Source organism: Felis catus, chromosome A2, assembly GCF_018350175.1.
Source record: "Felis catus isolate Fca126 chromosome A2, F.catus_Fca126_mat1.0, whole genome shotgun sequence".
Lineage (NCBI taxonomy): Eukaryota > Metazoa > Chordata > Mammalia > Carnivora > Felidae > Felis > Felis catus.
The window spans coordinates 3,308,485-3,320,724 of NC_058369.1; the positions used below are offsets into that span (position 1 = coordinate 3,308,485).

Consider the following 12,240-nt stretch of genomic DNA (forward strand, 5'->3'; position numbering starts at 1 on the left):
ACCCCTCAGGTCCCCTGAAACCCGTTCTAATTGGCCACCCAACTACTTGCAATCAGCTCCACGTAGCAGTGGGGCAGGGAGGGGACGTGGGGCCAGGGGGACAGGTTGTGTTGGGTTTCCAAGATGGGAGAGCAAAGGAGGACAGTCCCAGGTCTTGCCCTGTGTGAGAACAGAGTAGTTGGTGGCCCAGGTGGCAAGCAAAGGCACACGTGGGGGCTGTCCGCTGGCGGGGGGGTCTATGGGCGACGCTTGGTTTTGGAATTACATTCGGGGCCTCCAAGCTTCAAGTCTGTCCATCACCCAGCTGGCCGTGGCCGGAGAACTGGCTGCCACAGGCCTCTGTGTGGGGGCGGGGAGGGTCTTGGAAGGGCTGGAGCTGGGCCGGTCTGGGGGGAGAGGAGGGGACGGTGCAGGTGAGTGGTTACGGGCATCTCACCTTGGGGTGTGACCAGGGACAGCGCCTCCCCGTTTATTCATTTCCTGTGGCTGCTGTAACAAATCACTGCCAATTTGGCTTAAAACCAAACGTGTTTTTACAGTTCAGGGAAGTGAAAAGTCTCACGTGGGCCTCGGGTTAAAAATCCGTGCCTCCTGGACATCCTGGAGGGGGAACATTTCCCTACCTTCCAGCTCCCAGAGGTGCCGGTGTTGACTAGGGCCCCTCTTCCCTCCTCCCTCTTTGACACCTGCAGCCTGGCGTCTCTCACCTCCTCCCACGTGAGGACCCCTGTGGTGATGCTGGGCCCACCAGGATAGCCAGGACGCTCCCCATCTGGGGACCATCAATCACACCCGCGGCCCCTCTTCTCTATAAAGTGACAATTACAAGGACTGGGACTGAGAACGGGCCATCTGCAGGGACCCTGTCCTGCCCAGCACAGGACCACAGTAAAACAGAGCCTTCGAGGGACCCTGGCCCCCTCATGCCGGGTCCCTGGGAGGCCTGCCATCAGCAGGTGTCCTTCTACCTGGTCCCACCCCCCTGGGAGCCACGCCCGGGCCTCCTCTGTGGGCAGCTCCGCAGCCACTGCCCCTACCCTGTGTGGCACCAGCTCCGATTCACCACCAGGAGACTAGACACACGTCCCGTTTACTTGGGTTCGTAATTCAGTAATCACAGGACGGAGTCCTGACGGGCTCCGCGTCTCCCTCTTCCGTCGCCCTCCCCAGCCACCCCGCGGCTCAACGTCAAGGCCAGCGGCAGCCACCTGGACCACAGCACGTGGGGACAAGGCACGTGCCACAAGCCTACTCTCCTGCCGGGAGTTCTGCGATCAGGTGACAGTGGCCGTAGCCGGCTGACACCCAGTGCGGAAGGAAGGACAGCCCGGCAGCTGCCTCCTGAGAGCCCTCTCCAGTGGCGGTCCCAGGCCCCCGTCGCAGCCGACCAGCGCCGCGCCCCGTGCCTGCAGGGCTCTGTGGACCAGGGCGAGCAGTTCCGGAGAAGCAGGGTACCCTGGGTGGTGGGAGAAAGGGTGGGGGGGGGGAGCGGAGCAGTGGAGGCCGCAGGAGAGCATGAGACAGACCCACGTGGGGTAAAGCCAACCCTGCTTTTATTTCACGAGAGCTTCTCGATGGTCGACAGGAGCTCAGGTTTCAGGATAGAAGAGTCCGGTTCCGCCCCTGCGGCCCTGAGGTCCTCCAGCAGGGCTGCGTCCCACGAGAAGGTCAGGAGGGCGGAGGGCACCTGCGGTGGGCCAGAAGCCTCAGCCTCGCCCAGGCCTTGACGTGACTCTCCCGTCTTCCCGCTCGACCTCCCCCGTCAGAGCCGGGACCCCGCTCCCTCCGGCTCGCTCCGGCTGCTATCCACGGTCCCCGCCATCAGCCCAGTCCCGCAGCAGGGACCCGGCGAGAGCCCGGGACTAGAGGGCGGCACGTAGGCGGGAAGGTGGGACTTGAACCCGAGAGCCCGGCCCCCTCCCCGGACCCCTGGGCCGCCCGCCGCCCAGCGCTGGAGTTCGTTCGTGCCTCCAGGACATCCAGAGACCCGCCCGCGGGCAGCCCCCTCGCTCACCAGCCCGCACTCGTCGAAGGCCGGGCTCTCCTCCTCCGACAACCTCTGCCCGCCCGAGGCCAGCAGCTCGAAAGGCAGCCAGTCGCTCTGCAAGGCCTCCCGGACGAAGGCATACAGCGCGGCCACCCGCTCCCGGGCGTAGAAGGTGCCTGGGTGGGCGGGACAGTCGGTGGGGCCGGAGTTCAGGGGAGCACCCCGCCCCCCACCCCAGCCCGCGCCCACCCGGCTCCCGAGGGAGGGAGGACGGACTGTGACGCCTCCTCCTAGGATGAGCACAGACCGGGGAGGCCTTGGGCTCCCGTCCCGCGGCACCCAGCCGGGCCCCGTCGCCCGCCGCCCCGGCCCCCCGGGCGCACCCACCCTGGAGCAGGCAGCCGTCGGGGAAGCGGACGCGCAGCAGCGTGTACGTGTATCTGCGCCGCTCTCTCTGCTCCTCCCTCTCCCGCATGGCCTTGGTCCGCAGCACACTCAGCCGCTCCACGGCTTCGGACCTGAGCCTCTGTTCCCGCTTGACCTCCTCCGCCGTGAGGTTGAAGAAGTCCCCGGGCAGGTCAAACTGGGAGGCCAGGGGCGAGGGCTGGAAGACGCGGCGCTGGCGGGCCAGCGTGGCCCGCACGGGCTCGGCGACCAGCAGCTGCTCCTTGTGCTTCCGCAGGCTCTGGGGCTGGGCCAGGGCGGCCTCGCTCAGCACGTAGAACTCCTCGGGGCCCTCTGGGGCAGGCGCGGGTCACTGCTGCGGCAGGGAGAGCCCCCCACCCCACCCCACCCCTGCCGCCCGGAGGGGCCCTCCCGCCCCTCCTCCCAGCACAGCTGGCGCCCTGCTCCACCTGCCTTACCCTGATCGGGCACCGGAAGCAGGGCCTTCTGGAAGCCGACGGCCTCAAAAAACTCGTGGGTCCCTTCCAGGCAGTTAATTCGCTCCTGGGAGTGGAGCCAGGGGTCACCAGGGCCCTGCCGGCCACCCCGCCCGGCCTCGCAGCAGCCGCTAGGCCCTGACGGGGCGAAGCCGCGGAAGCTGCCCGCAGGGCTGAGCACGAACGCGCTCGCCTCAACACGGGCTGCAGGGCGCCCCCCAGCTGCTCGCAGAGGGCACGGGACCCCAGGAGGTCACGACCAGGTGAGGAAGGAGGCCGAGAAGCCACAGGACAACAGGAGGGGCCCAGGGGTGGGGGCGGTGGCTGCGTGGGAAGCCGGGGGCGGGAAGGGGCCACCGGAGACAGAGAGCAGGTGCCGTGCCAGTGGCGCAGGTAACACGGGCCAGGGTGGCGGGACCCCGAGATTTCTCCACAGAAACCAGCAGTCTGTGTTCGCGGGAGGAATCTCGCCAGCGCCGACCTCCTCCCCGCTGATTCAAATTCAAGTCAGAACAGACAGGGGCGAGGGGGAGAGCGGGCCAGACACCATGACGCTCGCCCCGTGTGCCCGGGGCCCTCGCTCCCCTGCGGCTGCCTGGTCTGGCCGCCGCCCCCACGCCGGGGCCGCGTGTGCACCTGAAACACGCGGTTCTGCAGCTTGATCTTCCTGTACTTCTCTTCCTCGGGGTGCAGGCAGATGTTGTCCAGGTACCTGGGGGGGCCCGCGGCCGTGCGGGAACAGTGAGCCCAGAGGGGGCCGTCGCCGCCCCCCCCCCCCCGCCCCGGTCCTGCCTCCCCTCGAGGGCACCAGCGAACGCACAGGGGGCTGTGGCAGGGCCAGCCTAACGGACCACTAAAGCCTGTGGGTGCCCCGTGGCGGGGGGCCGGGGCTCACGAGCGACATGGACTTCCTGGCGCTCCCTGCCCCCCCCAGACCTGTTGGAGCAGACGAGGGGAGGGGGTGGGACCCTGCCCCCCTGCCCCCCTGCCCCCTTCCCACCTTCCTACAATGATCCCGGAGGAAAGCAGCGGTCGGGACCTCCCGATTTGGTAAACCGCTTCGTTTTACAGGCAGGTCAACTGAGGCCCAGAGGGCCTGGGGGGGGGGGGGGAGTGCAGGGTGGGGACTGGCTGCGGCCCCAGTGCCCAGCTCCTTCCGGGCACCCCCGGCAGGCTGTGGCGGAGGCCCGGGTGTCAGGGGCGGGGGACACTCAGCTGGGAGGGCTGCGGCCGCTCACTTGGCGATGGTGTCCACACCCAGCTTCACCCTGTCCCGGTCTCTGTTGAACGTGTGGATCTTCATGATGGAGGCAGCCACGGGGTCGGTGGAGAAGTGCTGGGGGAGGGAGGGGACGCACCAGAAGCGCTCACCTGGGGGTTGGAGGCCCGCAGGCACCTCTCCCTCCCCCAGCAGCTGGCCTCTCTACTCAGGTGACAACAGGTGACAGCAGGCCAGGAACATTCCACTGAAGCAAACTCAACCGGAGGCTCCCAGCCAAGAAAGGAGGAGAAAGCCCTTCGGTGGCCCCATCCTGAGCCTCAGCCCTGCCCTCGCCTCGAGGGAAGAGGGGGCGTCACAGCCCGGCTTATGCCTCCGGGGGTCCACCCATCTGACAACTCTGCCCGTGGGAGGGAAGAGGGCAGGGACACAGAAAGACGGAGAAAGCAGGAGGGGAAGTTCCCAGGCTTGTGTGACCGGCCCAGCCTCCTCGGGACCATCACAAACCCCCAGGGAAACCCAGACGGGAATTCACTTTGTGACAGAGACATATGCCACAGCCATGACCAAAAAGGCGTTTTCAGTAAAAAAGGGGGTGTGCGTGCGGGGGGCTACCCTGGGTAGCTGTCAGGGAACAAAGAGTGGTCCGTATGCCTCATAGTCCGCAGGGCAATAGCTTCTAGTCAGATCAGAGGGGGGGTTTCAAATTTTTATTTTGAGAGAGAGCCCGTGTGAGTGGGGCTGGGGCAGAGAGAGGGAGGGAGACAGAGAGACAGAATCCCAAGCAGGCTCCACACTGTCAGTGCAGAGCTCAGTGCGGGTCTCGAACCCACAAACCACGAGGTCCTGACCTGAACTGATACCAAAAGTCAGGCCCTCGACCAACTGAGCCACCCAAGGCGCCTCTAGTCAGATCAAAGTTTCAAACGTTAAAACAAACAACAGAAAGCAGGGCGCCCGGGGGGCTCAGTCGGTTGAGCCTCCGACTTCGGTTCAGGTCATGATCCCACGGTTCGTGGGTTCGAGCCCCGCGTCCGGCTCTGTGCTGACAGCTCGGAGCCTGGATGGAGCCTGCTTCGGATTCTGTCTCCATCTCTCTCTGCCCCTTTCCCCGCTCGTGCTCTGTCTTTATCAAAAATAAATAAACATTTAAAAAATTAAGAAAACAACAACAAAAAGCAAAACAGAAAAGCACTAGCAAAGTGGGGAAGGCCTTTCCAAGCCGAGAAGTCACAGGACCGACACATTTAACCCGAGATCAAAAATTTCTACACAGCAAGGTGGCCACGAGCACAAGCGGAAAGTGAAAACCGAGGGGAAAATACTCACGCTGCGTATTATAGGCAAAAGACCAACTTCCCTAACGGGCGAAGGGTGCCCGTGAATCGGGGTGTCTGGGGGGCTCAGTCGGTTGAGCGTCCAACTCGATTTCGGCTCAGGTCGTGATCTCACGGTTGGCGAGATCGAGCCCCCGAGTCGGACTCTGCGCGGACAGTGTGGAGCCTGCTTGGGATTCTCTCCCTCCCTCTCTTTCTGCTGCTCCCCTGCTCGCACATGCACGCTCGTGCTCGTTCTCTCTCAAATAAATAAACATTAAAAAAAAAAAAAAGCCTAGAAATCAAGAAAAAAATCCAACCACACGACACAAAACCGGGCCAAGGGCGCATTCTCACAGGAAAATACGGCCAGTCCGGGCCACACTGAGGGAAACGCGCACGGAAACCATCCCGAGATATTCTCCACTGTCACTTCCGCTAAAAGACGAAGGGTCTGTGCGCCCACAGTGACGGTGTGGGGCCGGTGACGTGGGCGCTTTCCCCGACGCTGCCGGTGCAGTGTGAGTCGGGACGGCGCCTACGCGGGTTCCTCGGCCACCGCCGTCCACACCCCGCACGCACGTCCCGCTTCCGCGCCCGCACCGAGCCCGCAGCTCAGAGCAGCCACAGCCAAGGCTTTCCACCACGTGACTGCTGTCGCTAGGGAAAGACGGGAAGCTTCTGACACGCTCATCGGCAAGGAGCCGGTCGGACGGTTACGGAGCAGGGCATACGGTGAAGCTGGCTAACAAGAACGCGGAACTTTCTCCCAAATGGTTCAGAACAAGCCAGAAAGGGACGACAGCACGAACGGGGCAAAACCGTTAACGGCCGGCTGCACGGTGGGAAGGCATTAGGGAGGCTCACGGAATTAAGGCTGCTGATCAGTGGGCCTTAAAATAGCGACAGGAGCCTGGATGATCCCCGAGGGCCAAAGGCAACCTCAAGGTCCCTTTACGGGCAAGAGACAAGAGAGGGGACAGCCTGAGCGAGGCGCCACGGCCACGGAACACAGACAAGCCTGGAAGCAGGAAAAGGCCCGGACGCGCGCGCCCCCCTAGAGCGCCCAGAAGGAAGTCGGCCCGGCCGTCGCCTTGAGTCAGGGCAGCCAGACCCACGTCACCCTTCTGACTTCCAGGGACTGTGAGACAATAAACGAGGCCGCCCGCTTTGCGACGATCTGTTCTAACGGATCAGGAAACCCGAGCCCCGGGTGCGGGGGATACGGGGGTTCGGCAGTTTGCGTGTATCTGCGGTCGATCTCTCCCTGGAAGGGGACCTGCACGCCTTACAGGGGCCGCCTCCGGGAAGGGTGGGCGAGCGGGGGCTTTTCTCTACCCACCCATCTGTATCCTGAGCTTCGGACCCCACGGAAATCCTGCCTTTGAAGAGAGACGGAAACAAACCCGATACAGGCAGGCGCAGACGACACCGAGGGTCCGTGCCACCCAGCTCTCCCGGCTCTGGCGCCAGGACCTCTAGGTGGGAGGGCGGTGGAGGGGGGACCCGGGGGGGCTGCCACTCACCGAGAGAATGGCCTCTCTGATGTGCGCATCCCGCTGGTCCTTCCTGAGCGTGGCCCCCGTGAGCGGGCAGGTGAAGCACACGGCGGGCACTGCCAGGTGGGTCGAGCCCTCCTCTCTGGGCTCAGGCACCTGGGGGGACGGGGCGAAGGCGGCTGACCCCGGACTGCGGACAGAGGCCGGCCCGAGCCGCTGACAGCATGGCCCCGGCAGCCGCATGGCCCCGGTCCCGACGCTTCCCCCCTTTGCTTCTTTAGCCGTGGGACACCTTGGCCCAGTGACCGGGCCCCTTCTGCCCCGTAAATGGCTCTGCGGGGCCGCCGCACCCCAACGAGAAAGGGACAGAAAGCATGAAGCCGCTTCGGACACGGAGCAAACGCTCCATCAACGGCTCTGGCTGTTCCCGTTTCCCTCGTGAGGAAGGGGCTTTGGTGGAGGGCTCGGGAGTCACGGCGGCCCAGATGAGTCCAGACCTCCCTCTGGACCTCAATTCCTAGGCGTCGTCTAGGGCCGCTTCGGTCCTTAAAACTCAGTGAGACCTTGGGGCGGCTCCGTCTGTTAAGCGTCCGACCTCGGCTCAGGTCACGATTTTACCCTTGTGGGTTCGAGCCCCGCGTCAGGCTCTGTGCTGACGGCTCGGAGCCTGGAGCCTGCTTCCGATTCTCTGTCTCCCTTTCTCTCTGCCCCTCCCCTGCGCTCTGTCTCCCTCTCAAAAATAAATAAACGTTAAAAAAAACTGTCTTTAATAAACATACATTAAAAAAAATACTTAAAAAAAATCACTCAACAGGGGCGACTGGGGGGCTCAGTCGGTTAAGCTTCTGGCTCCAGCTCAGGTCATGATTTCACAATTTGTGAGTTCGAGCCCCACATCGGGCCCTGTGCTGCCAGCGCAAAGCCTGAAACCTGCTTCTGATTCTATGTCTCTGCTGCTCTCTGCTCCTCCCCTGCTCAAGCTCCCTCTCTCTCTCTCTCTCTCTCTCTCTCAAAAATAAAGAAACGTTGAAAACAAAAAAAAACCCTCAGTGTGACCTCAAAGGTCAAGCTGCTCAGAACACCCTTTCTGCCAGGTTCGCCTTCAAAGCCCACCTCCCCCAGCAAGGCCTCCCTGATTACACCAGTCTCTGAAGGGCCCTCCCACCTCCCGGGCAAGCAGCAGAGGGCAGGAGCTGAGTGTGAAGGTCCCAGTCAACACCACCTTCAACCACAACCTGCCTCCACTGTTCTGGCGTGCCTCACAAGCTTCCTTTGGCCCAAGGCCAGACGTGACCTCTATCTGCCCCGGCACCCGCGTGCTCACTGCCCGAGGCTCACCGATTTCTGCCGAGGCTCCCCGATTTGACCAATGAGGGAGAGAACCCGCTCCCTGCCCCAGGATGGCCCTCAGGTGTCCTGCTGCCCCGTGGATGTGCTTACCTTGTTGGTCCCTGGGGCCTCTGGGCTCCCGCTGACAGTGGCTTCGGCTTGAAGTTCCTTTCTCACTGGGGAGAGGGCAGAGACGGGTCAGTTGGGGGCCCTGCCCTGGCCCCAGGCACACTCCACCCCTGCCCCCGCAGACCCCAAGGGGGTCAAGTTCTAGTCCTTTCCCCGGTCAGGCCCCCCTGCCTGAGCCACCTCTCCACGCCCCTAGGTTTCACCTGATGGCCCGACGACGGCCCCGTCTCCGCTCCCGTCTCCCCTCCTCGGCCTCTCAGACCCCAGCGCCCCGGTGCCTTCCACCCTGCACCCCCCACTCTCACAAGTGAGATTCTGCGTGAGACCTTGCTTCACGTCCCCACGCCGCACCGGAAGACGGCCACAGCTCACCCTGGTTCCGGATGGACTCCTGCGACGTGGGGCCCCGGGCCCTGGGCTGCTTCTGTTCGAGCCGGGCCAGGGCTGCCGCGGCTGCCATCTGGGCCTCGTTGGTGGGTCCCTGGCAGGGCTGCTGGAGCACGGGCTGGTTGGGTTTCCCTCTGGGGGCCCTCTCCCTGGGAAGTGACAGAGGGAAGGCGGGGTGACACGGGGTCAGGCGCAAGAGCCTCTGTCCCTCTCCTACTTCTGCCCCATCGGACAGAAACGTCCCTCTCTCCCAGGGACCACCCACAGCCACGAGATGGTTCTAACACAGAAAGAAAGGCCCCTGGAGACAGATGGCAGTTCCGCCTCCAGTTCCACCCCTTGGGGCGAGTCCCGCAGCGGCCTGGGCCTTGGGGTCATGGCAGCTAATGGGGGAGGGAGGGGGGGGTGACAGAGGCCCGCCCCCACCGGCGCCACGGATGCACATGAGAAGGCACCTTTCGCCTTCAGGAACCGGTGAGACTCAAAGGTGTCCCTCCCCTCCTCGATCCCTTTCCTTCCAGCCTACGACAGCCAGGTGGCACGGCTTCACTTAGGGAGCACCGACCGTGTGCCCGGCCACGTGCCAGGCCACGTGGCGGGGGCTGGGTTTCCTCTCCCCCCACGTGGCCACACCCCAGCCCCCTGTGATTACTTAGTTCTACAAAAACACGGTTTTCAAGACGCCTCGCCCACCCTCTTCGAGGCCCCGCTGGGCAGCCACGGGGACCGTTCTAAAACCTAAGCCGGAGCTCGTCCCTCCTCTGCACCAAGCCCTTCCGCCCCACGCACAACACAATCCTGAAGCCCCCTTGGGCCTGCAGGCCCTTCACAACCCGCCCGCTCCCCTCCTTCACGCCTCCCTATCTACACTGGTTTCCTACTGCTGCTCCCACAGGCCCAAGTGGCTCCCACCACAGGGCCTTTGCACTTTCTGGCCGAACTGTTCAGTCTGCAGATGGTGGGGGGCGGGGGTGAGGAAAGAAGTCTGGGGGCAGCTGGGGCGGCTTCAGGGTCTCTGTGTGTGTGGCGGGGGGGGGGGAGGCAATTTCCACCTGGCTGCCCCTCACCTCATCCAGCGCTCAGCTCGAATGTCTCCTTCTGGGAGAGGTGTTCCCAGACCACCTAAGGGCCCCCGGCTGTTGCTATCTCCTGCCCCTGCTTATTTTTCTTCGTGGCCCTGAGTACCGACTGCTCTGTCACCACCCGTGTCCTGGTTGAGCTGTCCATCTCTCCCCGCTAGAAGATGAGCCCTGAGACAGCAGGAACCTTCTCTGAGCCGCACGGTGACAGCCCTTGTCACGCACCCCGAGCCTCGTCTTGCCCCACGCGCGTCACAGAAGTCTGGATCTCCACACTGCTCCCCTCTTCTCTCCTCCCGGGTTCTCATCTCCCACAGCCATGCCCCACACGGCCCCCGCGTCTTTCCGCCACGCTCAGTCCCCGCTGCTGCGCCAACCCCCACTACTTGTTCAACAAACGAATGGACCCCCTTGTCCGGCCCTCTCCCAGGCTGCCCTCCTCTCCCCGCTCAGGCTCCCAGGACCTGATCTTGTCCACCGGGCTTCCCTCCTTGACTCATGAACCAGGCCCTCGTGGGCCTCCTTCGGCCAGTCCCGGGAGCCCCCATCCCCGCGACAGATGCACTGATGTCACGCACCCACTCTCCCTCACCGGCCCCTGCTACCCTGTCCTCCCTGGCGCCTCCCTGCCTCTCCCCCCTACCACTCCGGGCCCCACCTCTTCACAATCCCTTCCATTATTCCTCAGGGGCCCCACCCCCTCTGCACTTCCTTTGCTCAATCCACCCCGGGCCCACCAGAGCCCTCACTGTCACACACCTCCCCCACTGGGTCTCCAGTCTTGCCCCCGCGTCCTTCTCTTCCCCAGGCCCTCCCCGGACAAGCCACAGAGGCCTGGATGTGCGCCCTGCCGGACCTCCCTCTTCTCCCCTCTCCTCCCACGTCTCTCTCAGGACCTGCCTTGGGCTTCAACCGTCACCCACGAGGCCCCCATCTCCTCCCTGTCACAGATGCCTCCAGCTCACCTCCACCCACTCCCCTTCTCTTCCCTCCCAGACCTTCCTCAGCCAATTCAACCCCCGCTCCCCCGATCCTCTGAGACCTCTTCCAACCCCGCCTCAGGCTCCCTGGCCTTAAACTCTCTGACCCAGTCCTCCCTCGCGCTCCAGAGCCAGGGCCCAGACCCCTACGGCCATGGACGCGAAGCCTCTCCCCTCTCCCCGGCCCCAGCTGTACTTGATTCTCCAGGCTCTGTGTCCAATCTCTGTACACAGAGACCCCCCCCCCAAAACTGGATGACGCCTCTTGGGGGCCCCTTCTCCGCCCGCCTACACTCCTACGGTTTCTCCGCTGACCCCCATCTACTTGCAACCCCGCCCCCCTAGCCCCCGCCCCCAGCCCCTCCCCCTCGGGCCTCTCTCCCCCCGTGCCCCGCCCCCGGAGGCCACCCCTCCCCCTTACTCCCACCCTTGCCCCCCGTGCCCCGCCCCCGGAGGCCACCCCTCCCCCTTACTCCCACCCTCGCCCCCCGTGCCCCGCCCCCACAGGTCTCTCCCCACTCTCGGACGCCCCTCCCCGCCCCTGCCCCCCGGATCTCAAGCCCCAGCGCCGGACACGCACCCCACGGACTCCGTGAGCTTCTGACCAGGCCCCGCACTCTTGAACTTGATGTCAGCCTTGATCTCCTGGAAGAATTTCTTCATGGTGGCGGCGGGCCCGGCGGCAGGGGGCCGCGGGGGGCGGGGGGGGCGCAGGGCCCAGTCGGGGTGGGGCCGGCAGGAGCCAACAACCGGAAAGAAAATACCTCGCTGCCGGAAGTCCCACCTTCGCTCGGGCGCCCACGTGACAATCGGCCCGGTGCGCCTCTCTAGCTCTCCGCGCCTCGCTGGCCCACGGCGGCCGCTCTGCACCGTCGGCCGCGTCTCGGTGGTTAGTCGGGCCTCAGTTGCCAGGGGCGACGAGCTCGCTTCCAGCGGGTGGCTGTGCCCGCGCGCCCTGCACCTCGTTCCCCAGAGGGGTGACCGGAGAGGGCGGGAGAAGCCCGCAGAGCCCACGGAGACAGCGCTGGCCCTGACCTTTCCCCTGACCGAAAACCTTCCCTGGCTCCCGCATGCAGTGCAGGGCGAGGGCCGCGCAGGACCGTAACGAGCCAGCACCGCGTCCGGCACCGGTGGTCAGGCGCACGTGGTGGGGACGTGGGAAGGGGCGCCTGAGCCGGGGCCTGGGGACCCACGGTGGCGCATCCCCTAGGGGCCTGGGTTACGGAGCTCTGACGTCATCCTGAGGGCCTGCACAGTGTTTAGGGGGAGAATCCGGTGCAGCCCAAACCAACCTTCCTTAACTTCGGTTTCCTACGCGCTGGGGATAAGAACAGCACCCACGTCCACGTCGGAGGAGGATTATAAGGGTAACGATGCCGTTAGAAATCATTCAATAAATGGAGCGCTTTATGATGATCTACTCCGTTTTGTTGG

At 64.4% G+C, this 12,240-nt stretch overlaps 1 protein-coding gene across 2 annotated transcripts; it reads right to left on the reverse strand.

Annotated features, from left to right (window-relative positions):
* Positions 1–1,536: 1,536 nt before the first annotated feature.
* Positions 1,537–11,543, reverse strand: UBXN6 (UBX domain protein 6). Of its 2 annotated transcripts, XM_045044025.1 has the most exons (11): positions 11,387–11,509; positions 9,815–9,997; positions 8,733–8,896; positions 8,343–8,407; positions 6,930–7,058; positions 4,107–4,204; positions 3,505–3,580; positions 2,851–2,935; positions 2,375–2,725; positions 2,015–2,163; positions 1,537–1,687 (listed from the first exon to the last, which is right to left on the reverse strand). In XM_045044025.1, the coding sequence occupies exons 2-11, from the start codon at positions 9,817–9,819 to the stop codon at positions 1,559–1,561; spliced, it is 1,251 nt and encodes a 416-aa protein (XP_044899960.1). In that variant the 5' UTR covers positions 9,820–9,997; positions 11,387–11,509; the 3' UTR covers positions 1,537–1,558. The 2 variants fall into 2 exon arrangements, with proteins under 2 accessions (XP_044899960.1, XP_023099799.2); XM_023244031.2 differs by lacking the exon at positions 9,815–9,997 and having other exon boundaries at positions 11,387–11,543.
* Between the last annotated feature and the right edge of the window lie 697 nt (positions 11,544–12,240).

Excerpts from the sequence above, each read along its gene's own strand:
- UBXN6 (XM_023244031.2), bottom strand. The coding sequence starts at position 11,469 with ATGAAGAAATTCTTCCAGGAGATCAAGGCTGACATCAAGTTCAAGAGT. Across the intron at positions 4,205-6,929 it reads TCAGAGAGGCCATTCTCTCG|CACTTCTCCACCGACCCCGT; the intron begins GTGAGTGGCAGC and ends TCCCTCCCCCAG. Across the intron at positions 1,688-2,014 it reads CCTTCGACGAGTGCGGGCTG|GTGCCCTCCGCCCTCCTGAC; the intron begins GTGAGCGAGGGG and ends GGCCCACCGCAG.